Raw genomic sequence first — 27198 nt, 5'->3', positions numbered from 1 at the left:
TCGGCTAAACCATTATTTTGTGTTACGTTGAAATGATTCCCACTAGAAACAAATGGACCAGAGTTTAACAGGTTTCAACTGAACTCAACTAACAGACATACACAATGAGTCCATTTAGATTCACACCAATATTCTGATTATTATCTGATTTGTGGAGCATGCATCTATACCTGTTAATCTGATTTTTTAAATTCTTTTACATCTGGACATACAAGAAACTGTAGAAATGTGATAAGCCATAAACTCTGGTTCAGACATTTCAGATTTCTTTCAGATGTATTGATGGTAGAAAAAAACTTCCTGTCATTGTCACTTCCATTTTCTACCATATGTTTTGTTTTATTTATTTGGGTTTTTTTTTTACACATGCAGAAGTAAAAGAGCTAAATAAATCAGATTAACCTGTATGCATGCATGAACACATCAGAGTATTGGGGACAAATTCAGGTGTGTTAATCTGATTACTTATAATTATTAGATTACTGCTGTTATCTGATTAAAAAAAAAAAACAGATCTGATTATGCTGTTTACATGATCACTAATAATCTGAAAACCCCACAAATTTGATAATGATCAAAGTATTAGTGTGAATGTAAACAGTCTCAATAACAGGAAGTTTGATTCTACTGAAATCTGATAATGGATTGAAACATCTAAAACAGGGTTTTTCAATTATTTCTGAAGTGCATGTAAACGCATAAGATCTGATTATTCCAATTATCTGATTATTAACAGTTATCAGATTTTTATGGTCAGAGATAGGTTAAAATAATAGCCTCTTAAAAATCTTCTGATCATATAAAGTAATAGAGTCTGCAATAGAACTCTGAATTTAGACATTTAGTCTTTAGCAGCTGGGTTTCCATTACCCTCAGAAATGCTCAAAATGTAAATTGCACAATAGAAAACTGGTTATGGAAACAGAAATGTCATAAAAGTCTCAAAGATCAAGACGTTCAACATAACAGTTCATTAAATGTTGCCAGGTCATTTGGAAATTCTGGATCCACAACTCATTGGTGAATTCTGTATAATTCTCCTAGAAATCCACTACGCTTGGCCACTGCCATAAATAAGGACTTTGCCTTGGGATGATTGGGCGTGCCTGCAGAGTGAAATTGTGAGGTACGCACGGACTGCACCCCCCCTCACTGTGAGAACTATTGTAACAGGGTCAATTATTTAGCAGCAATGTGGGTATGTATATTATATTGTGTATTGTTATAATTACACAAAATCTGTTCATTTTATTCCAATTTCTTTTGGTTGGTACCTGACATTGTGGGCCTCCGGATCAGTGTGCGGAACTTTTGGTTTTGGTCTGTTCCCCTGCGAACAATTTACGGTGTGACACTGCGCACTATAACCGAAGTTTTCGCGCCTTTGCCTCCTCCCTTTTGTTCTGGATTTCTGTGGGAGAGGTAAGCAGCTGTACCGTTCGTGAAAATTTTTGGTTTAACTTCTGTTAATTTAATTTTTTTTTACATGAACTGGCTAGTTTAGGCTGTATCAGGCGTTTATAATGTATTTAAACACATCTCTTTATCATTTGGTTTGTGCAGGAGTGTGTTTTACGTGGGATACTGACCGGAGGTTTTTATGTTTTCTGTCACTTTTGTCAGTCAGAACAATAAACGGAGACTGCCTCCAAGGACACATGTGCGGGTCTCATCATTAAAAAAAAGAACACAACGCAGAATCCGATACTACCGGTTACACTATGACATATCGTGAGACAGGTAGACGGGACTTTACTAGAATCACAGATCAGAAGCAAAACATTCCTCAATGGAAACACCTACAGTACTTTGTCAAAATTATAGAAATATCGCTTGTATTTTTTTGAAAACTGTAATAGAGACCCAACCGGAAATTATTTGGTCACAATAACTCAGTTGCATGCAAAAACATTCTAGAAAAAAACCCTAGCAAAAAGCAAAAAAGCAAAAAAAAGGAAAGTGTGAAGAGATAAAAACAATAAATAATATAAACAGAATACACTAATAAAGCAGAATTATGTTTGACCTCCTGAATGAAATAACAGAAAATGAAATTCCACCCCCCAAAAAAAAGAAAAAAAAAAGCCACAGACCTGAACATGACTGGGCTTTGAACACATCTAAAACACCAGTGTGTCATCCTGAGTGGTCTGAAAGCAGGTCAGCATCTGCACACGCTCACTGTCCATATTTTCCATCAGGGAATGGGTCTGAGTGGTTATAGAAGGAGGTAAATATTTTATATGGTTTCTATGGAGCAGCAGTGACACAAAGACACTGACGGAGGGATGCATGGAGGTGTGAAACATCCAACACAAAGACCCAACTGTAAATACACAGCATAAAAGATGCAGGTGGGAAGAAAATAAACGCAAATGATTCATTAATGTAATTTACAGTTCAATGGGATTTGTAGTTTCCCGGAGTATTTAGTTGTAGTTTTAAGTCGTCCATTAGTTTCCTTCTTCATCACTTTATCATCACAACATCAAGACTGATGAAATGAATGGAACCAATTATTCTATAAAAACAAAATCTGCATAACATGAACAAATATGAACAACATGAAATGTGCAACGAGAAGTAACTGCAATTCAACAACATCATTTTGTTGATGTTTGTCAAGTTTTTGTTCATTTTTGTGCTGGTTGTCTTCTTATTGTTTATTTTGTAAATTTTTTGTAATCTTTGCTTATTTCTGTTCATTTTGTTCATGTTTGTTATATTTTTGTGCATGTTATGTTATGTGCTTATTATTTTTTATTTTGTCATATTTGTTGATTTTTTTTATTTTTTATTTTTTTCGTATTTTTTTGGTTTATTTCTGTTCATGTTTCTCAAAATTGTGTGCATGTTATGTGCTTGGTATTTTTTATTTGGTCATATTTCTTAATTTTTTGTAATTTTTTGTTAATTTCTGTTCATGTTTCTCAAAATTTTGTGCATCTTAAACATTGTTTATGGGTTATCATGTTATTATTTTACTGGCCCAATCCACTTGAGATCCCATTGGTCTGTGAATATAAATAAATAAATATAAATATAAATAAATAAATAAATGAGTGTAATCTTTATATCATTTTGTTGATGCTTCTCAAATTCTTGTTCATTTTTTTTTTTTTTTTGCTAGTTTTGTGATTGTTTATTGAGTTTTTTTTGTAATTTTACTTATTTGTGTTCATTTTATTCATATTTCTCAAATTTTTAACATCATAATTATAATCTAAACAACCACAAACAACAGGAACTTTGTAATAAACTGAGGCATAACAGTATTAAAATTGGACTTTTTTTCCTTAAGAAATTCCACCTTTTTTAATATTATTCACATTTTTTTAAAGGATATTTTATAGATATAAACATATTGACAATGTAATTTTACTTTTTTCACTTCAAAACATGGAAAAAAGGTGGTAGTTTTCATTAATTATAGGTTATTATGTTGTTATTTTACTGGTCTGACCTACTTTACATTATATTGGACTGAATTTGGAACCTGATATGTTTTATGTAAAAAAAAAAAAGAAAACCCAAAACAAAACACTAGTTTATTAACAATTCATGCACGAAAGAGTTAAATAACATAAAGGGTGAAATATGTTTTAGCGAGTACAAACTATACCAGTATAAAAAAGGCTTAAATGTAAATCTAACCTTTAATCTTTATCGTCTACAATGCAAACATTATCTCTTTTTAATCTAAAATGTTGGTGTATTAGAAAACACCGACACAGATTTTCACTGTGTGCGGCTCAGTTTTCCCAGCAGGCCTAGCGGGCGGCCTGTGTTGGCAGCTATATATGATGCAGCAGCTCCTGAGTCTAAAGTGGGACACACAACATCGCGCTTGGATGATTGGTCACGTCACAAGCAGGCAAAGTTAACCGGCTGAAGACGGCGGGAGAAGACAAACTCTGATAAATGATTCGGAGCGGGTCATTAAAGATGTAGCATCGGCAGCAGACGGCGCCCTGCACTCCCAGACCTGCACTGTCCGGCTTTAATCTGGGAGAACACAGCTTCCCTTTGGCTGTTCTTCCAGTCAGTACTGCAGCTTCTGAGCTTTAGTTTAAACCATTTTCTGAAGAAAAAGTGTCAACATATAGTAAATGAAGTTCTTGACAACTGAGGAAAAACTGCAAACGTCTGTTTAACTCTACGATAATAATCTGTACATTACATTTACGCCTTACAGCAGTGGTTCCCAATCTTTTTTGGCTCATGACCCCATTTTAACGTCACAAGTTTCTGGCTTTCTGGCTGGTTTCAACTTTTTTTTTTGCTAAAATTAATTTGTTTTTGATCATGTCATAGTTTGCTGTACTATGTTGTAAATAAATGTTAATTTTAGACGACATTCAGTCTATATAATGTATATTATTATGGACCGAGGCAGTAAATCCAGGTTTAGATTACTGCACAAAGTGAGAATTTTATTTTCCTCTGTCAGGATACTGTACGTACAGTCAGTCCAGCTTGGATTTACAAGGCTGACAATTAATACTGAACAAACAAGAACTGAAACTATGAATTACACTGGTCAACAACACATTTATTGTTTCAGTTTTTTTAGCTGATTTCGGATAATTTTGGTGTGCTGAATCCAAAAATCACATTAATTTTGCTCAATCAGGTCAACTTTCTGAACTATGCTACATATTGGCTTTTTAACATTTTTGCTTACATTTATGGGCATTTTCACACCATATGATACAAAATTCTTTCATATTTCTTGCAATAAACGAATTCGGAAGATTTTACTTTTGCCAATTTATGATTAATGTTTTTTTTAATATTACAGGTGAATGAAATGGCTTCAACTAGAAGATCTTGCAAAAATAAGCCTGACGTATTCTGCTACATCTGCGCTGAATACACCATTGTACCTAACAGGAATCAAGTCACAAGTTTCATAAAGTGTGCTTACCAATCTTATTTTGGTATTAATTATTATATTTTGTGAGAAGATTAAATTTTTCAAAATCAAATTAGCAAAAAACCTGACCTGATTGAGAAAAACAGATGTCATTTTTGGATTTAGCGGTGCAAAATGGTCCGAATTCAGTTGAAAAAACCTAGACAACTTGCAAAAAACATTTTTTTGTAACCCAGTGTAATGAAAGAGCTGCAGGATCTGAAACCGACCACAATGAACATTTGACAGATAAACAGAACCACAGTGCTGCAGTTTCAGACTCACAGTTTGTCATGTCTTTTATCTATTGGGATTGTCTCTGTCAACTCACCATACACTGTTTATTAGTAAGTTTTATTTTTATCAGTTACTTGAAATTTCAGCCGACCCCATTTGAATTCCAGGCGACTCCACATGGGGTCCCGACCCCAAGGTTGAAAAACACTGCCTTACAGAATCACAACTGACACATCACATCAACGGAATCAGAATCACTAACCCTTAACACCTCCCACCCCTAGAATTTAACACTCCCCTATAGTGTTAAATTCCTATTCTGTATGGGATGGTTGGTTTAACAATCTAGATCGACATAGACCGGGACAAAGCATCTGCCATAACACTGTCTGCTCCTTTCTTATGACAGACGTGTAAACTGAAGTCTTGAAGGAGTAAATGATCTACTTTTCTTTTCATTAAGTATCGCTCTGACTCCAATTCACTCACTCACAAACTTATATTTGCACTCTGTATAAAAACGGACTAATTTGCACTATGTATGAAACTCAGACTAATTTTCACTATAATAATATACACATAAACATATATTTTTAATAGACCTAATCCCTGTACATATCCACTGACTGTATAAAAACTCCAATTTGCACTTTATACATATTATAACATACATCCATTGTAAAATCTCACCCCATTGTTGTCCTTGTCTCTAGTCGAATGTTTGGTTATATTAGGTCTATGTTTCTGTTTCACATTTTTTACTGAAGTGTATACAAGAGAAACAAAGGTACTTACATACACCAGGGCACACTGATGTCAGCATTAACCATGTTTGTATGCTCCATTAGGTTTAGATCTGCATATATTTTAGAACAAATAATAATGAAACTTGACAAACAATACAATGACTAACAAACACTAACAAAGGCAAAAGTGTTTCTTATGCAAAATACACAATAAATGAGATAGCATGACAATGATGTAACAGGGCAAAACTGACCACAAAGACAAAACGCAAATAAAAGTTATGCAAAAACAAGATGAAATTACATAAAAAAAGAGACAAGATGCGGTAAAAGATAAAACAAGATGAAAATGATGCACAACATGAAACAGAGGATAATAGTGCGAAAGATGCAGAAGAAAAACCTTGAAAAAAATGATGCAAAATCCAAAAATAATATACATACACATAATGACAGAAACATTTTTCTTTTAGATAAACTGTGCTGTCTGTTTTCTAGACTGTCCAAACAGTGGATATTATTTTCCGCTGCTGTTGCTGTAGTTTTCGTCTCTGGAGGATCAGCTCTGGTGTCAGTGTGTTTGTTTGCTTTTGAGCAGGCGTGACTTCACACAAACCCTGGTGCAAAAAGCTTAAGAACCGACGGGTGGAAATGGATGGTAGTGGTGTGTGTGTGTGTGTGTGTGTGTGTGTGTGTGTGTGTGTGTGTGTGTGTGTGTGTGTGTGTGTGTGTGTGTGTGTGTTTTGGGAAAGGGTTCAGCACCAGCGGCTAAAAGCCTCCTCAGGTTGATGGTGGTGAGTGCCACTTAAGGGTTGAAACCCTCTGAGGTCCCATCATGCATCTGGTTGTTATCTCTGTTAGTTTTCTTTTTTTTCCTATAATTGTAAATACATTTAGGTAGGGTTTTTATATTCTATTTAAATTTCTACATTTTACTGTTTTTAATCTTTATTCTAGTCTCTGTACTTGTAACTTATATGTACGCCAAAACTAACAGATTTGAGCACTGTTTCTTTCACACAGTATTTGTACAATTTCGTAAAAATTTGTATGTTTTGTTTGATATTTCCTAAAAGAGAGCTAATGTTAAGATGCAGTCAAATTCCTCATTTGTGTGCAGAAACTTGGCAAATAAAGCTCATTCTGATTTTAATGTGCTTTATCATGTGTATGGATGGTTTTATATAAATAACTCGACATGCAGGGTCAGAGACAAACACAGTTCAATGTGATTGCACAGAATCGTTTATTTTCAGGACCCAAGAGCACACATCAACACATGGTTCGAAGACAAACTGCATTTGAAAAATGTCAAAGAGCATAAAGAGCTACAACTTTCAGTGATAAAAACACTACTTTAAGTCTGTGTGAATTAACAATCAACAAATAATACAGTTTAAGGAGGGAATTCCAGTTCCACAGCGGACAGGTAAATATTCCAGTTTGCAGTTACTTCGTACCTTGTGGATAAAGTCGACTGGAGAGATATAATAAAAATGCAACTTCAGTTAAACATTTCTGATATTTTGAATAAAATATTCAAGTGAAATAAACTCTTCATCCAAGTCCTGGGTTATGGCACAATATTGTGTCTGAAGTGTGGTCAAACATGACATTAAAGGTCAAACACAAAACTCTTGGGAACAGCATGGAATCAAAAAATGCTTTTTTTTTTTTTCTACAACACTACCTCCAGTGCTTGAAAAGAGTTTTTAAGAGCAGTGATTTTAAAGTAGTGCTTGCAACAACACCATTAAAAATCAGATATACATGTATACACACACACACACTTTTTTTTAAAGCACCTTGGAAAAATGATCACTTTTTTTCATACATCATTTGATCTCACATTATTCTGTTTTATAAGAAAAGTCGATTTACAAAAAAATAAAATAATAATAAATGAGGCAAACGTGTAAATGCATCTTGTCATCAGCTAATACTAGCAAGATCAATAAGTCGCTTTGAAGCACCTTTTTTGTAGTGAAACCAAAGCTTCATGTTTCAAATGCCTTTACAGTATTCAGGACATTCAACGACAGAGCCACTGACGCCACTTCACCTTCAGTTTTTTTGGTTTTTGAGTTTCTAAATGCTAATTACTAATGTTAAATGGCTAGTTTGTGCAGGTGATGTGAATAATCCTGCATTCACGTCATTTCAGAGGGAAAAGAAGGCATGAATCTGACATCAGTTACATGTTTATAATATAAAGCTCAAATCAAACTGACAGAAACTACAGTGTCTGTATTTCCCATGTGAATCGTTCATCTCCAGGAAGTTGCAACATATGAACATCCACATGGAAAACGACAAACCCACTAATGCAACCCCATGTATCTGACAACTGCTCCGAACTCCAATATGACAAATAAAAATCACAGCTAAACTATAGAAACAGTAGCAAAGCACCACTGACAGAGCCGGCGCTAAAATGACAATCACAGTTTGGCTTGTTAGCATGCTAACATTTGGTAGCAGCACCACAAACCCTTTGCATTTTTTTTGTTTTTGTTTTTTATAAATGCATATATTAAATTAAAATAAGGTTATCTTCAGTTTTAGTAGTGATGAAATAGAAGATTCACATTTGTTCTCAAATAAATAAAGGTTACTGATTTGGAAAAGGCGTCTAATATATGATGCTAATAAAAGATTAGCTTTCAAGCTAATGTCAGCCACTCTTATCTGACTATACACACACACACACACACACACACATATTCTTTTGATATATTGTATAAACTATGATAATTAGGAATCATATTTCATAGCTACTAAAACAACAAGTAACATAATAACACAGGATATTGACATTTGTTGTTTTTTTCTTTTGACATTCCAGAAAATGTCATAAATTGCTTAATATTCCAGTTACAGCAAACAGTACTTTCACACATGTCAAGAAAAAATCAGTTCCAGGTAAATATCAGGTAGTGACAAACTGTGAACCAAACTGTTTTGACATTATAAGTGTTCTTGTTGTCATTTATCAACTTTTAGGACAGCCAATAACTAATTTTCTTATTGAGGAGACACACTGAGCTGTGGTTTTATCTTCAAATACGGTGTTACCTGCGGCCGTTGGTAATAATAACAGATCCCCTGTGTTCATAAGACATGAAGCAGTTCAACAATATCCTTTTTGGAACATTTTGAGCTTCACACTTCGAAATGGCTGTTGTGTGAATGTGGTCAGTTCAGAGCAGGGGAGTTGAAGTCATTTTAGTTCAGCTTCCACATTCAGCCCAATATGACCTGAAGTGGGTCGGACCAGTAAAATAAATAATGTTAAAAATACACAGAAATTTGAGAAACATGTACAAAATGAACAGAAATAAGCACAAAGTACATTTTTTACAAATATGTACAAAATAAACAACAAGAAGAAAAAATGCACTAAAATGAAGAAATATGTTAAAATTGCACCTTGTTCATATTTGTTCATGTTAGTCACTTTTTTGTGAAAGGATAGTTTGTAAATGTAAACATTTTCATAACTTTTTTCTTTAAAAACTGGGAGTTGCCATAATTTATAGATAATTATGATAGTATTTTACTTGAGATCCTATTAGTCTGGATGTGACCCCTGAACTAAAACAATCTTAACATCCTTGATTGTCAATATCGTCAATGTAATTTTTACATTTCATGGGAGGGATTGGACTCTTTGGTGGCTGGAGCATCACTTTAAAAAAAAAAACAAAACAAAACCTATTGATATTATATGAATATTGGAAAAACTACATATTTGGGGATAACAGAAATAAACTTGATCTTTATGACATTTAAGAGGAAAATAAAAGTGAGCAGTACTTGCATGCACTTCCTCTTCCACTCACAGTTGCAATATATTATTTACAATTACGGGTCAAGGCATTAACGGGACATTTCCACAGCGTCTCCGCTCAGGAAATGAAAATGCTTTTTCATTGCTGATTTCAGCGCCACTGTCCGACAAATCAGATGTTTTCTGATTATGTCTTTAACATACATATATAAGTGCACAACATCAACATCAATGTAAACCTCAAACAGGCTAAAATGCAGCATTAGGATAAAGGTGATAAACTGACGCCACTGAAAACTGAAAATCCACAGAAACGACGAGGTCTTTGTGTGACAGCAGCGATAAATCCTTCCTATGTCATTTATAACTTCATCTGTTAAAATCTCAACAGTTTTAAGAGTTAAATGGAAATGCTGTATTGCTGACATGTAGGTCAACAGTGAGACAATACATCTACCAACCCCATATATAATTCACACCTGGGTGGCGTGGGACAAACCAACACTGAAAGTCATCATCTGATGTTTTCAGACCAAATGTCAAGGTCGCTCACCTGCAGATGCATATTAAACATTGAAAGACAAACACAATACCAGCAGACATGATGATCAGGCTTATGTTCCTGGAAAATGTTCTTGTTTGAAGTACTGTGCCAAAGAGTGACAATGAGGCCGTTTACATCCACACTAAAACTCTGATAATTATCGGATTTGTGGAGTTATCTCATTCACAGTGATCATGTAAACCGTATAATCTGATGTCAGCAGTAATCTGATTAGGAGAAATCAGATTAACACCTAGATTCCTCCCCAGTACTTCCATGTCTTCGTGCATGTTAAGTGTTAATTTAATTTATTTCATCCTGTTACATCTGAACATGTGGAAAAGAAAAGAAATCGTAGATAGAGTCTACCATCACTGTGTACATACTCTGAAATAAACCCAATAATGAACTGAAATGTCTAAACTAGGGTTATTAAATTATTTCTGAAGTGCATGTAAACCCCTCAGATCTGATGATTACAATTATCTGATTACTAACAGTTATCAGATTTTTATGGTCATGTAAACGGACACACTGAAAAAAAACAAAACAAAAAAAAAACACTTATTTTTTGTATGCTTCAGTCCATTCAGTAACAAGTTCAGAATGAAAATTGTAGAGGATGACTATCCATGATGGATACAGTCACAGTGATTACAGACCAATTATGTGTAGGGATGGGAATCAAGAACCGGTTCCAGTGTCTAAGACTACGTTCAGACAGCAGGTCTTAATGCACAACTCGGATGTTTTTGGTGAAATCTGATTTTTTTGTGTGCATGTTCATATTACACATTAAATGAGACTTCTATCAGTTTTGAGTATGAACTGAATGTGACCCTGAAGTGACCCGCATGCACAAAAGAGGTCCTGATGTAAACATGACCACGCAGGCACACACTGTGTTTATGGAGGTAAATATGTTTTTGAAGTTGCATTGTAAAATATCGGACACGTATCATATTTAGGACTGCATATGAAAGTGGTCTGGGTCAGATTTGAAAAAAATGGGATTAGTGCTGTTCAAAGTGTCTTTAACAGATTGGATACAGGCCACATATGAGCAAAAAAAAAAAAAAAAAATCATATTTGGGCCACATTTGCCTGCAGTCTGAACATAGCATAAGTTCCTTGGAATCATTAGTCTATTTACTTAACTATTCCACTTATCGGTTCTGTGACATCATCAGGTCAAATGCATCATCAGGTCATTTCAGTATTTTGGTTGTTTCCTCAAAAGTCTAGTTGTATTTGACCAGTAAAGATGAGAAAAAATGAACAAAACTATCAAAAATATTAGCAAAATTATCAAGAAAATGAACAAAGATGAATTAAATTAGCAAAAAAAAAAGCAAAATGAACAAAATTATCAAGAAAATGAACAGAGATTTATTAAATTATCAAACAAATGAACAAAATTATTAAGAAAACGAACCAAATTATCACGTCAGGTCAAATGGATCATCAGGTCATTTTTGTATTTTCTAAAGTCTGGTTGTATTTGACCAGTAAAGACGACACTAGGACCATCTACAACAGTTACAACATGTGCAAGGATTTAACCACAGCATCCAATTAAACTGCACCAATGGAACAGCTCCGATTGGCTGTGGTGAGTCTGGGGGCGGAGCCTACAGCGAGGCATCCTCCGTCGCAGCTGCTAACATTAAACTCGTCAGGGTTCCATCGATACTGTTAATGTTCACATCATTTCACTGTGTCAACCTGCTTTACTCTTGTTTATGAATAATCTCCATGACGACCATGTTCGGAGGAGCAGCAGGTGGATGGAACACTCCTTTAACTACACCTTTATGGGGTTTGTTACAAACAAAACCAAAATGTTAGCGCATATTTGACATTAAAGAGTTTGTACTAATTCAATGAGAATCGATAAGAGAATCAAAAATGGAACCAGAATTTCTACATTCTTATCAGTTCCCATCCCTAGTATCCATAATTGTATAACTACACACATGTGGAGGAACCAGTTTTGTATCGGCTGTTATTCTGTCACAGTGTCTCGTCTTCAGGACAGTGTATTTACAGATAAGAAGGTGATGGATGGTGTAAATGTTCTGGTAAATCACCCAAGTGGAAAGAGCACAAAAGTAATCCACACAGGAAACACCTCAGAGTGAACACACAATAATAAAACACACACAAACACCATTTCTGTCATCGTTTCTTGTCTCTCAGTTACTTGTGCAACCCCAGATCTGTGATTACACCACTGATTTATTTATTTATTTTTTTAATCATCTCACTGTAGGATGAGAATGAACCCGTTTACATTTACACTAAAACTCTGATCGTTTTCTGATTTGTTGAGTTTTCAGAAAATTACTGATCATGTAAACAGTATAATCTGATTATGAGAAATCAGATTAAAACACCTGGATTTCATGCATGTATACCTGTTGATCTGTTTGATTTAATTCCTTTGCATCTGCACATTAAATGCAAATTTTAAAAAAGATAGAAAATGGGCTGAAATGTCTACACCAGGGTTTTTCAATTATTTCTGAAGTGCATGTAAACGCCTCAGATCTGATTATTACAATTATCTGATTACTAACAGTTACCAGATTTTTATGGTTATGTAAACAGGCTCAGTGAAAAAACAACATTTGTTTTTTTTTTATGTTTCAGCCCGTTCAGTAACCAGTTCAGAATGAAAATTGTAAAAAAAAAAAAAAAAAAAAAAAAAAAAAAAAAAAAAAAAAAGATACTGTAGAAAATAAAGTGACAATAACAGAAGTTTGATTCTATGGCCTGAGATGTCCAAAGCAGAGTTTTTTGATTATTTCTCAAGTGCATGTAAACGCATCAGATCTGATTATTACAATTATCTAATTAATCCCAGTTATCAGATTTTTATGGTCATGTAAACGGGCTCAGTGAAACAAATGCTACAGAGACAACCTGACCTTTTCATCTGACATCTCATCTTTCATTTCATCAGAATGCTTGTGGGATCAGAACTTGTTTCCATTTTCCTTCCACGTTTGCTCGTCTTTTTTTTTTTTTCTTTTAAATCCTCTTTGTGTCTTTTGTGTGAATTCCCCCTCAGAGGAAAAATCCAGACTTCTGGGGGTCCTGCAGGGGTGGGAGTCCCTCAGGGCAGGGTACAGGGATGTTTCCTGGTACCATTCCATTTCCATTGGGCATCAGACAGGTCCTGAAATACGCTGCGTTGGACGTACTGAGCAGGCAGCCGTTCTCCAACTGGAAAACACAGCACACTGGTCACATTCAAAGGAATCTGTTATATGATCTGTTTTACATACAGAACATTTTATGACCTGTGTAATGGCGTATTTCACACAGAGGACTGCATTACGGGATGTTTATAGCATAAATTTGTTTTGTTTAGTCTAGAAATTGTACCCTCACTGCAAAAATCTAAATCTTACCAAATCTTATCTGCCAATGGAACAAGTGAAAATTATCTGGGTAAGATTTCTTAACATAAAATTTTCAAGATCTACTGTCTGAAAAATAATTCTTATATTCCACTGAAAAGTTACTCTTTAGGTGATTATGTCTTATTTTAAGTGTGATGAGATATTTTGATTAGAAATGAGAAAAATACACTTGGTAAGATTTAGATTTTTGCAGTGAGGGTCCAATTTCTAGACTAAACAAAACAAATTGATGCTATAAGCAACCCATAATGCAGTTCTCTGTGTAAAATACGGCAGTTGTACAGGTCATAAAATGTTTTGCAGTGCTTTGTTCAGTCTGGTTTTTGTGATTCTTTAGTAAATGTCTGTAATAAACGTATTCAGTTTGTTCAAGTTAACTGGCAGAGTTAATGTACAATCATTATCTGATTTCTGGAGGTATCAGATTATTAGTGATCATGTAAACAGTGTAATCTGATTATGAGAAATCAGATTAATACACCTGGATTTCTCCTCAATACTTTGACGTCTTCATCCATGTATACAGGTTAATCTAATTTATCTAGTTCTGTTGCATCTGCACGTGTAAAAAAAAAAAAAGAAAAAAAAGAAAGAAGACATAGAAAATGCAAGTGACAGACAAACGTAAGCAGAAGACAATAATATGATGTGCAATAATGGCTCCTAGAGGGTCTGAAAAGTGATTTATTGTATATTATGTGAACAGAATACTACTTTGTGTGCACTAAAAGTCAGATATGGGTCACATAAGAGTTAAAAAAAAAAAAAAAAGTCAGATTTGGGCCACTTTTACCTGCAGTGTGAACGTAGTGTATGATGAGCTGCTTTGTTTTTAAGGTTCTGAGGAGCATATCATCACCTTCCTAAAATAATTGCCCAAATCTTTTTTTTTTTTTTTTTGACTTGTTTCCGTAAATCATCAAATACTAAATTTCTGGTTAAGTTTTCCTGTTTCTTGAAAAATCTGAAAAAAACAATTAGACTTTTTATAATGAGGTGCTGTTCAACACTCTGAGAATGTACATGTGTTACCTGGTGACCTTTGACCCCTGATGTTCATGGCAAGGTGATAATAGTTTTGGATATTTCATTATAGTTTAGTTTTATTTAGTTTTGACTTTTTTTTCTCTAATTCAGTTAGTTTTAATTAGTTTTTAGAGCAGGGTTGCTAGTTTGTATTCATTTTCGTAACTTCCTAAATGCTTAGTTTCAGTTTAGTTTTTTCGTCTCTTTTCTCTTCTTCTCTGTCGTCGTATTCAAATAAATCCCAGACAGGACTCTGCTGCTTTCTCCCAATTTTAGTCTCCATGTTTCCAGGTAGAGTGGGGACCAGAAGACGACTGGAAACCACAAGTGACAGACTGTTAAGTGTCATATGGTGCCAGCAGCTAAAATCGCTCAAGGGAAATAAATCGATTTTAAATCAATCGGACACTGACAAAAACAAAAACAAAGGGATTTTTATCCATAATTTTTATATGTTTTAGTTAGTTTTGTAAGCACACAATACAGTTTCAGTTAGTTACCGTTTTTTGGTTTAATTATAGTTTTTATTTATTTCAGTTAACAAAAATGTTTTTACAATTCTAGTTTTCGTCATTTCATTAGTTTTCATTAATGATAATAACCTTGGTTCATGGATCAATTTCTGTAACGGTGTTATTAAATTCATGACATTCTACTGATTTTTGGATCATTTTTGCTTTGTTTGATTGTTGATGGGGATAACTGATCAATAGTAGCGTCAATAAAATAATCTACACACCTGAGACTGGAAAATTGGTTTAATTACTATTATGAGAATTATGCTTAATGTCACTAATTTGCATCATAGTTACTGTATGTGTTATATTCAAATTAACAATCTACACTTTATTTAACATCAGCTTCACAGCAACAACACAAATCAGTATTTTTTCTATAATTGTAAATCAATTTAAGCAGTAACAATTTAATTCAGATTAAAAAAAAAAAAAAAAAAGAATCAGTGACAATTGATTGTAAATCTGGAAAAAAAAAAAGCAGATTTTGGCCTGTTTGTCCTGCAGTGTAAATGCAGCCTTTGAGTCAATCACGCTTCAGTTATTCTGTGTTTGCACTATGAGGGTATAAGTGTGTGTGTGTGTGTGTGTATGTGTGTGTGTGTATGATTTCTTTCTACAGTAAGAACAGGTCGACAGAATGAGCATAAATCAAAGTGTGGAGCTCAGACTAGTGTGTCTGTTTGCCTCCCTCCCATCCCGCATTAGGTAATGATGACAGTCAGATTGTAGGTCAGCATAACTCGTGCTCGACTGACCGTCCTGCCAGTATTTTTCTTTCAGCATCAGTCACTGACCCTGAAGAATAACAGTGGATAGTGAATGGGGCAGAATGAATGGATGCCTGCTGGGGTCGGTCATCTCAGGGGCCGACTGCAGCCCGTCCCGACCTTATTCTATTCATTATTGTACTCTCTCACTGCTGGCTCTTTGCCGTTTTTATCCTCCCTTGCGGATTTCATGCTTGGAAAGACTAAACAGAATGTAAGAATAACACAGAAAAAAATAGATGATGCAGAGAATATGACATCCGTCTGATTCATCATTATTACTGCGCAACAGTGTAACATATGTTTATGATGTACTGTATGTAATGCAGGAAATATGTTGGAAAAAATTACATGTATAAATACAGAAAGGGTCACACAAGTATTGTCATGTTGTTTGTTTAACCCACATAATAGGCTTCTGTTTGAGTTTGTATATTCACTACACAGTTAAAAATACACGCATGTTCTATTTGCTAAAGAAAATAAATAAAACCAGAGCTCTTGTTTTACTTAGACCTTTCTGATTTTCTAATGATTAAGCAGAGTTTGCAGAATGATTTTCCACAAACTGGCATGACGGAAATGATTAGATTAGATTAGATTATTGATCCAGGAAATTAAGATTCCAGTAGCAACATAACATTGTATGTATAGACAAAAGATTAAATATAAATATAAAAAAGAAAATATAACAACAACAAAAAACAGACAGTTGCACTTTTGAAATACTAATAAATAATAATGATGATAATATAATATAATATAATATAATATAATATAATATAATATAATATAATATAATATAATATAATATAATATAAATGAACAGGTCTGTCTCGTGGCATCAACATTAATTTCTTTGCAAACACATCATCATAATCAAGGAAAAATTTAAGATTTTTACCTGAATTATTTCATTGTATTGATAGGATTAGTGGTTGGAAAGTTCTTAAACATCTTAGATGGGTAGATGCTTTTGGGTTTTTAAGGGTTAAGGTGGTTTTAATCCCTATCTGGCCATGATCTGCTGCGTGTCCACTATCATTTGATGTATGTTTGACACACAACTGAATGAAACGCAGTGACGTTCAGTGCAGTGTAGTTCAATAGACTGTGGTTGACTGTTTTCTGTGACTGTGTTGCGCTGCTCCATCTCCTCCTTGTCTTATTTACATGGCATGTCTGGTCACATCATCACAGTTTACACTGAGCCCCATGACCGCCCAGGGCCTCTGTGTGTTGACTCGGAAAAAAATCCATTTCCATGCCAGTGAAAGTGAACAGAGTGGGGTTGAAGGGGTTGGAGGGTTGGGTTGGAGATCATAAAGCCTTGGGATTGTTGATAGTCACTGATATTACAGAGCAAAACAGACTACAGGCCTCATCAATGGGTCAGAAACCTGAATGTTTTAACCCATAAAGACCCTAACATCCACTGGCGACCAAAAACATCTACTGACCTAAAATGTTAAATAACTGTCAATCCACAAATCCTATCGATACATGTAAACAATTGAGGTAAAATGTAAGTAGAGTGTCATCTGCATAAATATGGTAACATAGCTTTTTGCAGAGCATTAACTGGTATTAAGGAATCATATAAAAGTTGAACAAAAGAGGTCCCAAACTGGACCCCAGGGGGACTCCACATGTCAAAGCCAGCTGGTCTGAGATAGTGTTACCAATTTCAACAAAGTACAGAAAATGACAAAAATATAATTAAAACCTAATGAAACCACAGTGAAAACATGCACTTAGCTTTTTTTTTTTTTTTTTTTTTTTTTTTAAACTATCATATCTTAGGCTTTGAAGATGAAAAAATGCACTAAAACCTGAACATGTGATCTGAAAAAACACCCCCAGGATGCTCATATATAGTGTTTCCACAGCAATTTACCCAGGGCGCGACAATCAGTTTTCAGTTTCATTTGTTATTTTTTTGTTTACAGACCTGAAAATGTAAATGCAGAGGATTTTCAACATGATTCACACAGCTGTTGTTACCTTTAAATGTGTTTCATCTTAACCCCTGTTTTGACCCTTACCCCCAAGTTGCAAAAATTTCACATGCATTTCTGTCATGGAAAGTGCTACAACTAATTACCTATACCATAAAATAACATTGATATATAAAATGATTGGGTGTCTTACCTTGCTGTGTGTGTTTGGTGTCGTGGTGTTCATCATGTTGTAGGCATCTGTAGGTGATTGGTTGTGTTGAGGCTGCGACAGAGCTAGAAACTGCTCTAAATCCAGTGTGGAAGGGTTTTGCATTGGAAACGGCGTCAAACAAGATGCCGTAACCTGAGTCTGCTGCAACATCTGCTGGTGTTTGTTTTGACCCTGCAGCAAAGAGGTCTGAGTGGTGGCCACCAAACTCTGGTAGTGACAAACATCCACTCTGGCGTCACCGTTCACAATGTTCCCACTTACATGTGCTGTGCTTGACATGTTGTAGTCATTTTGCGAAAAGCCGCTGTGATCATTTGGGATGTAAGCTCCGTTTGTTAAAGACCCAGGTCCTTTGTGGTAGGATGGTATGAGGGCATCATTGAGGACGACCTCGGTGCTTTCATGGTCCTGATGTTGACCCGACACCACGACTGAGGTAAGGGGTTTATGCTCTGTGTTTAACTGGGACATTTTAATGGCAGTTTGTGGATGCTGATGATTGTATCCGTCTGGAAGGTGATGATTCTCTATTGGAACTGCCCAGGCCTCATTAAGAACCTCAGGTAGTACATTAGTGTTGACTGGTCCCAGATGGGAAGACATTTGTCCGGGTTGAGCTTTGAGCAGCTCAGTTGTACCGATGTGTTGCTGCATTTGTTGCGACAGCTGAACTATCGGCTGCCTACCTCCTGTTAGACTTTGGCCTATGTCTAAGTTTTCTGGATGAGTCAATGCTTCAAACGCATGCCCGTCCACTTGTCCGTCAACCTCTAGCGAGTCGTGGATGTAAGACAGGATTTCGTTGTTGGAGAGGAGGTCGCTGAGGCTCGGGACATGATTTGGATCCAGCTCTACCTGGATCATCCTCTCATCCAGCAGCAGAAGCTCCAAGTCTTCAGCGTTGAGCCCAAGGTTCTCCAGAGCGTTAAAGAGTTCGCTGTTGGAGCATGTATCGTCACCATCCAGGGATAGAGAGTCCAGAGTGGCCAGTAAAGGGTCATAACTGGGTGGTTTCTCACTGTTATGTACGATATGCCAGCTGTCGTCACCAAAACCATTGCTCACAACTTGATGCTCGCTAAAGAGATCATTGTGGTACGGCATTTTAGGTTCGGTGTCCGGTTGGCAAACATACACAGACTCATCTTGGCTCATCAGTGCTCCTAATAAGGATTTGGGGTCCAGGTCATCGGAGGAACTCTTGTCCAGTTTGCCCGTCTTGGCCCTGCTGCCTTTGGCTTTACCCTGAAAGGTGTCAGGGAAGCCATGCAGTGGATAGCTGGTCTGGTAGAGAAGAGCCTCACCAGTGGCAAAGGTAAAGGGAAGATGCATAGATCGCTTGGTCAGGTGTTCCCCTCCTTCCTCATCCCTGCAGAAACAAAAGATGTTCAATGTACCTGCTGCTTACAACACATTTATGTTTATGTTTATGCATTTGGCAGACGCTTTTTTCCAAAGCGACTTACAGGGGAAAACCAATCAAATCATTCAATCAATCAAATTTTATTTATATAGCGCCAGATCGCAACAAAAAAGTTATCTCATGACACTTTATATATAGAGTTGGTCAAAACCAGACTCTAAGCCAATTTACAGAAACCCAACAGAATCATTTGACCCTATAATCACTGCAGCCCTTGAATATTAGATGCCTGAGTATTATCATAGCTACAAAGAGAACGATTATAGCAAAGCAAAGTCCTGGATAGGAATGGGAGATGGTAAGAAGTTAGCGATTCCGGTTCCATTATCAAGTTTACTCCAATCACATGGGAATAGAGCAAAAATCTGTCAACATGGTAGAAGTTACTGAAGTCCTACAGCAGTGGTTCCCAACCCGTGACCCCATTTTAACATCATAAATTTCTGGCGACCCCAGACATTCAAATCAGAGACTTCTTTTTCTTTTTTTTTTTTTTTTTTTTGGTAAAATTAATTTGCTTTTGATCATGTAATAGTCTGCCATACTATGTTGTAAGTAAACATTAATTTTAGACAACATTTAGTCTATATAATGTATATTATTATGGACAGAGGCAGTAAATCCAGGTGTAGATTACTGCACAAAGGGAGAATTTCATTTTCCTTGGTCAGGATATGTACAGTCAGTCCAGCTTGGATTTACAAGGCTGACAATTCATACTGAAAAAAAAACAAGAACTCAAACTATGAATTATGAAAGAGCTGCAGCATCTGAAACCGACCACAATGAACATTTGACAGATAAACAGAACCACAGTGCTGCAGTTTCAGACTCACAGTTCGTCATGTCTTTTATGGATTGTGATCGTCTCTCAACTCACCATATATTTTAATTAGTAAGTTTTTATTTTTTTATTTTTATCAGTAAATTTCAGGCGACCCCACGTGGGGTCCCGACCCCAAGGTTAAAAAACACTGTCCTATAGAATAACACACAGGGATTTATGACTTAAACTGCAGCCACTCACTGGAGGAGACTGACATGATTTGTAAACTAGGGACATGTTAAAAGTTTTGTGTCTGTTCTTGTGTTGACACTAATGTGGCTCCAAACACAGGTGAGTAAATGTGGACATTTTGAGTTAGTCTAACACAGGAGGGTTAAACTCAGGGGTCAAACACAAGGTTTATCTTAAGTGGGTCAGAGACTAGGGACATGAGACTTTACTGATCCCACAACAGGGTAAATTCATTGATTAAGACAGTAACAGAACAGAGTGCAAGAAAAAATGCATGCATAAAGATAGTGCAAAAGATAAACAATATAAAAATACCAACATTAGTGCTTTTATTAATATAATCTTCCTTATGCCACTGGTGAGGCTCTTCTTTACCAGACCAGTAATATTATAACAATATTTTAACATATAACACTAATAAGATAAAACTAAATAAGACATAACTATGAAAAAAGTCACATTATATTAAGAAAAATAAGTTACACTTTAACAAAATTCTGGCTCAGTTTATCGTTTACACGTGAATTCCAAATTACAGATCACAGTGGATCTACAAATACACAAAAGGTTTAGTAAAAAGGTAGAATATTATTAAAAATTCCCCTGATTTTTCTTATAACACTTCAGGTTGTTCATGTTTGTTCAGGTTATTCAAATTTTTGTAAAAGGATCATTTGTAAATATAAATATTTTCATGAATTTTACTTTTTTTTTTTACTTTGAGCAAAGAGAAAAGTTTGAGTTGTCATTATTTATAGGTTATTATGTTAGTATTTTAACATCACTGACTGTTAATATCTTCATTGTAATTTTTGCATCTAATAAATCCATCCCATGGGCCAGATCAAACCCTTTGGCGGGTCAGTTTTGGCCCACGGGTCGTATGTTTAACACCCCTGGACTAAAAGTGTCTTAGATCATCTTTTCCAACTTTGATGCATAATTTACGTGGGTTTTCTCAAAGCTGAGAATGAGTCACAGGATAAAATTTGAACATAAGAAGAAATGCATGGGATAAGAGCACGTCCTGCTAATGTGTGACACTACCAGTTACATAATAAACAGAAACAGAAGTAAGAGTTCAGTCACGCTTGGATTGTAATGACTTACGCTAAAGGCCTCTGGGTGGCAATGATGTAATCTGGTTTTCCGTTCTTGTAGACAAGTCTGGCGTTGGCCTGGACCCACTTCCACCGATTATCCTTGGTGAGTAATCTGAAGACGGTCAGACCGCTCTCACCCGTCTTTATCACTGGAATCACATCAGATCCATATAAGAGGATCTGGGTCATTACTGCTGTCTGTGCACATACTCACGCTGCAATTATCACATGTCACAACACATTTACAAACATCAAAATTCCAATTCATCACCTTCCTATAAAAACTGCCCAAGTAATTTTTTTCTGAATTTTCAGGAAAACAATAAAAACTTAACCAGAAATTTGGTATTTGATGATTTAGGCAAAAACAAAAAGGTCATTATGTCAAAAAAATGACTTTGTCAGTTGTTTTAAGGTGGTGATGAAATGTCAAATCAATTCCAAAATATCCAAGTTTAAAGTTGCAAATCTATTCTAAACTTGAAAGTTCTAAATTTCAAATGAATTTTTAACACCAATATTCTAATTTTCAAATGAATTCCACATACTGATTCTCATTTAAAGATGCCAACAAAAATTAACAACAAAGTTACATTTACACTTCCTACAATAATAATAATAAAAAAAAAAACACATTTGCATTATTTTGAGGGCTGTTTTTCACTGTTACTGTGAAAGTTAAAAAGGTAAATAAAAACCCTGAGTAGAGTAGAGGCCACACAGTGTGGTTATTTTTAGTTTTATAAAACACCTGTTTTTGTTTTATCGCCTCACCCTCGGCTCAGATAAAGAAACCATGCAAAAAATATTTCACCAGGAAAAAAAGCTGATAAAAAGTTAATATTCAGCTGATCTGAGGGGGGTATGTATCCGTCTTCCTTCCCATCTGTGGTGAACACTTAGAGCATACATATGAATATGTACGTATCTGCTCTGTGTTCCTTAATGCATATGTTTGTATTTCTCTATGCATGACTACATGCATACAGTCCTGTATGTGTGTCTATACGCGTCTGGCAGAAGTGATGCAGGCGTTGTTGTTGCTATGGTTACGGCAAACCGGGTCATCCGGTGCATAAGATAAGTAGGACACATGACAGTCGCTTTGAAATCCAACACATCAGCAACGTATACACATACTGCTGGTGCATGTGTTTGTCTTAAAGGTCTAGTTATTACAGTTCAGACAATAACATTCATTAATCTGTTTTCATTTGTGTATAATCACACAAAAATAGGATTAATGTCTCAGCATTTATTAATTTTTTTTACTTTATCCTGTTGCTGCTTCGACCAGTGAATTTCCCCATTGTGGGATCAGACTCACAGTCACTTCAAATGTGCATAACCCTGCAAAATGTCAACTACACGCAATTAAGTCGCACAATAATCTTCTGTTTTGCAATATCAATACAATATTTATCAAATATTTATCAAAATATAAATGCACTATTCATATATAGACTTAAGTTCATAGATATATATACTGTTTTCATAGGTAATACATAATAATATTGTTCATAGATAATCACTACAGTGCAAAAGTTTTAGGCGGCTTTTAGATTTGTTGTTTTTGCAGCGTTGAAATGAACATGCTTGTCTCTTTTCTTCAGATACAACAAGAAAATACAGGTAATATGTGCACAGCCTTAAAAGACACACAAAAAAACAGAACTAAATGGGTTGTAAAGGTTAAAGTCAGTATTTAGTGTGACCCCTGACCCCATGACAAGAAGCAGCAAAAACCATTAGAAACATCTGGCATGTGTTGAACGTAACCTGGAATAAAAAAATCAGAAAGTGAAGAAAAGGATTAAAGACACTTTAAGTGTAAAAGAAAGGTCACACTGAACACAACCACTTTGGTTTACAGAAGCTGTTTTTTTCACTGAAACTTTAGTTTTTCCTGCTGTACATACTTTACTGTAGCATGTATCTATTGTTATTGTGTGCAGTACTGGTGTTTATTAATTTTGTTGACAGGAGTAGCACAATGATAATAGAGGATATTCTATTCTATTCTATTAAAGTCTCATCTTCATGCAAAACTGAATAGAGTTGTTGGAGTTGGGCAGGTCATGTGACTTACTTCGGACGTGGTTTTCAGCACAGTACAGCATGTCGGCCGCATGTATGAACTGATAACCTGAACCTCGAACTCTCAGCTCCGCCTCGGTGTAGCCCAGTACGATTTTCCCCCTAAAAATACAGTAATAAAATAAGTGAACACATTCATAAACATTCTGAAACAGTAGAGGGTGCGTCTGCACATGACCTACTTTGCGTCACAGGCCATGGGTGTGAAGTCCAGCTTGTGTTTGGTTCTGAAGATCATGTTCCGAGTTCTGATCTCCAGGATGGCGGGGGGCTGGAGGGGCGTGGCGATGGCGAACAGGGCGAGCTGAGGCGGCGTTCGACACTCAGCGTTGTCGCTCTCCGGACGGGTCTGACCGTGGAGAAACTTGAGTCGACCTTGAATATTCAAAGCCTTAAAGAACGAGACAGATGGACATGTTATCAGCAAAAAAATACATTTAAAAAATACATTTGGTATGAATTCAACCAATAGTTTTGCTGCTAGAGTGTTAAACAAACAAACCAAACCAAAAACAATACCCTTTGCCTCCCCTTCGGGGGGTGGTAGTAATAAATACTAAAACAGTATAAAAGTGCATATAAAAACATCTATAGATATAAACAACAACGAACAAGTCCGATGACATCTACAAACAATATGTCACTACAGTCTTCAACACATTTGGATTCAACTTATTAACAACTGAACATGGAACTAAAATACACCTGTGTGTTGATCCTGGTGTCATGTGCGTCACAGTAAGTGTCCGTGTGAAACAATAACAGTGGAACCAATGTTCAGCAGCAGCAAAATTAAGGAAACAAAGCTTTGATTCAGGGAAACTGGAATCAAATCATTTTTTTAATCAAGTCGATTAATCAATTATGAACTGTTTGAGCTCTAGTTTTACTTGAGCTGCTGGATATCTATTCTATTCTATTCTATAATATGCATAATAGTAATACAATTTTTCATTGTTATTCTAGTCAATAATCCAAACAAAACCAAATTTGACATGATTAATCGATTAATCGTTTCAGCTCCAGTGTGACTGGTTTCTTATTCTGCCTTACTCTGACCAGTTCAATCCACAGTAACAGCACAACCATCAACTATAAGAGCATTAATCCACTGATCCACTTGTTGCTGTGGACCTGAAGCTCCAGTCAATGAGGAACATTTGACTAAAACCCTAAAAACCCTTTATCCTGGACCCCCCCCACACACACACCACCACCACCACTCACATCACCCTGGACCCTGTGGCATCTCATGTTAGCTCTGGTTAATTGACCTTGGTGGGTTTAAGGGCCTGCAGCCGTGATGTCAGGAATCCAGCCCTGAATAGCAGGAGGGATTAGGAGGAAACAAAGCCACAGTGACCGGTGGACAGAAGCAGCAACCGGGCTTAGAACTCACGCAACCGTTCACACTGGACGACGGGATACGGATACGTCTGCGTATTTAACGTCCAGCAGCCTCCACCGCAGACTATTTGGACCAATTTACATGAAAATAATAAAGGATTGTCTTCAGTATCAGTGGAATTCCTGACACGGAGCAAAATTCATGGCCTCGTCCGCATCGACACAAAACAAGGAAAAAATGTCAATGTTTTTGAGCTGCAAAAAATACAAAACTGAGCGCTAAAACCATTTCAAACCCTTTTTAGACTCAATATTCTAGTGTTTTCTGAATACTGATCAACACTGTCTGAATGTAGATATGTGACTTTCTTAATATAATTGTTCTGACTAAAATGACTTTTTTGCCTAAATGATCAAATACTCAATTTCTGGTTCATTTTTTTTTTCTTTTTGTGCTCTGAAAAATTAAAAAAATTAAAATTAAAAAAAAAAAAGACTTCAGCATTTATTTTAGGAATGTGATGATATGTTACTTGGTTATATTCATGGATCAATTTCAATGCCCTGTTTCTGTAACTTATTAATTTCATGACATTCGACTGATTTTTGGATCATTTATTTTTTTGTTTGGATTGTTGACTGGAATAACTGATCAATAGTAGCATCAATAAAATAATACATACCTGAGACTGGAATAGAATAGAATAGAATAGAATAGAATAGAATAGAATAGAATAGAATAGAATAGAATAGAATAGAAGTCCAGCAGCTCACATAAAACTACAGCTCAATTGATTAATCAATTCAAATGAATTAAAAAACTAATATCTATCTATCTATCTATCTATCTATCTATCTATCTATCTATCTATCTATCTATCTATCTATCTATCTATCTATCTATCTATCTATCTATAATTTTATACGGTTTTTTCTCTATATATAGATATTTTTTAAATATCCTTTTTACTTTTGTTACGGCCCTGGGGTCCTGTTGGGGGTGCTATATTATAGCGACCCTTGTCTTCCAACAGGCACCTGATGGGGATAACAGGAACACCTGTGGTGCCTTAAACAGTCTGCCTGCAGTCCTCACAGGTCCTCAGTTGTTCAGCCCTTGGTTTGGTTTTGTTGCTTTAATGTTTTATTCTGTTCTGCATTTGTCAACACTCACATCCACACATGTTCACCCATGCACACCTACACTACTGATATTACCGATAACTCATTTACATTCTCTAATATACTTCAGTTTGTCTTTTCCTAATTTGGGCTAATTTGGTTTAATTTGTCTTAATTTGATTTAATGAAGCATCTTTGAGTTAAACTTCATTTATGGCGTGTTCCCTTTCTTTGTTTTGGCTTCTGAGCCAGGTCATAACACTTTTATAAACTTCTTGTGGTCGTTTCTGGTTCTGGAATAAAAGAACAAGTTGTTTGTCATTTTCAGACATGTCTGTTACATATTTTTCCTTTTTTTTTTTACACTTATTCAAATAATCCTTTAATCGAAGAAAATTTTCAATAAATGAAGCAATTAAAAAATGATCCCCACCTGCAGCTCTACATAAAACCTACTATCATGACACAACAGGAACACAATAAGTATGTACAGGTAAATAGAAATGAATATGACAGTTAAATAGTTATAGAAAATAAAGTACTGTAGTAGTAAAAGAAAAATTAAAGTAAGATGAGCTTAAAATGGAGCTGGATAATTATTGAACACAATCCAGTCATGTCACTAATGTGCATCAGAGCTTGACAGTAACAACACAAATAATTTACTTTTTTTGCAATTGTAAATGATTTAAGGCAGTTGTGAGTGATAAAGCCCCTCTGCTGTGGTTTGAACAGATCCTTCAGTTCATGTGAGGAACCCTCCATCCTGTTTTAGTCCGTGGACGTTTATGGAACCAACAACCCTGACTAAGCAACTTCTCCAGTGGGAGGATTAAAGCCCGTTTCCCCACGACCTCAGAGACTTTCTTAAGGCGGATTACAGGAGTAAATGGTGGCTTCTGATCCTCGAGGGACTGAGGTGGCACGCCATACTACCAGACCACC

General features: G+C 35.7%; 2 protein-coding genes across 2 annotated transcripts in view; one reads left to right on the top strand and one right to left on the bottom strand.

The window, feature by feature from the left end:
- LOC115431961 (NACHT, LRR and PYD domains-containing protein 3-like) overlaps positions 1–27198 on the top strand; it is a 592418-nt gene that overhangs the window by 261154 nt on the left and 304066 nt on the right. The window lies entirely within an intron of this gene.
- Positions 13264–27198, bottom strand: part of LOC115431989 (aryl hydrocarbon receptor-like) — a 39474-nt gene continuing 25539 nt past the window's right edge. The window contains exons 7-11 of the mRNA XM_030152749.1: positions 23967–24175; positions 23777–23886; positions 21695–21836; positions 18123–19512; positions 13264–13460 (exon numbers count right to left, since the gene is read on the bottom strand). Of these exons, the coding sequence (XP_030008609.1) occupies positions 13302–13460; positions 18123–19512; positions 21695–21836; positions 23777–23886; positions 23967–24175 (2010 nt within the window). The 3' untranslated portion in view covers positions 13264–13301. The remainder of the gene's footprint in view (positions 13461–18122; positions 19513–21694; positions 21837–23776; positions 23887–23966; positions 24176–27198) is intronic.

Source organism: Sphaeramia orbicularis, chromosome 2 (assembly GCF_902148855.1).
Source record: "Sphaeramia orbicularis chromosome 2, fSphaOr1.1, whole genome shotgun sequence".
NCBI lineage: Eukaryota > Metazoa > Chordata > Actinopteri > Kurtiformes > Apogonidae > Sphaeramia > Sphaeramia orbicularis.
Note: the sequence above shows the minus strand (reverse complement) of the source record. Positions and strands in the feature narration are given on the sequence as shown.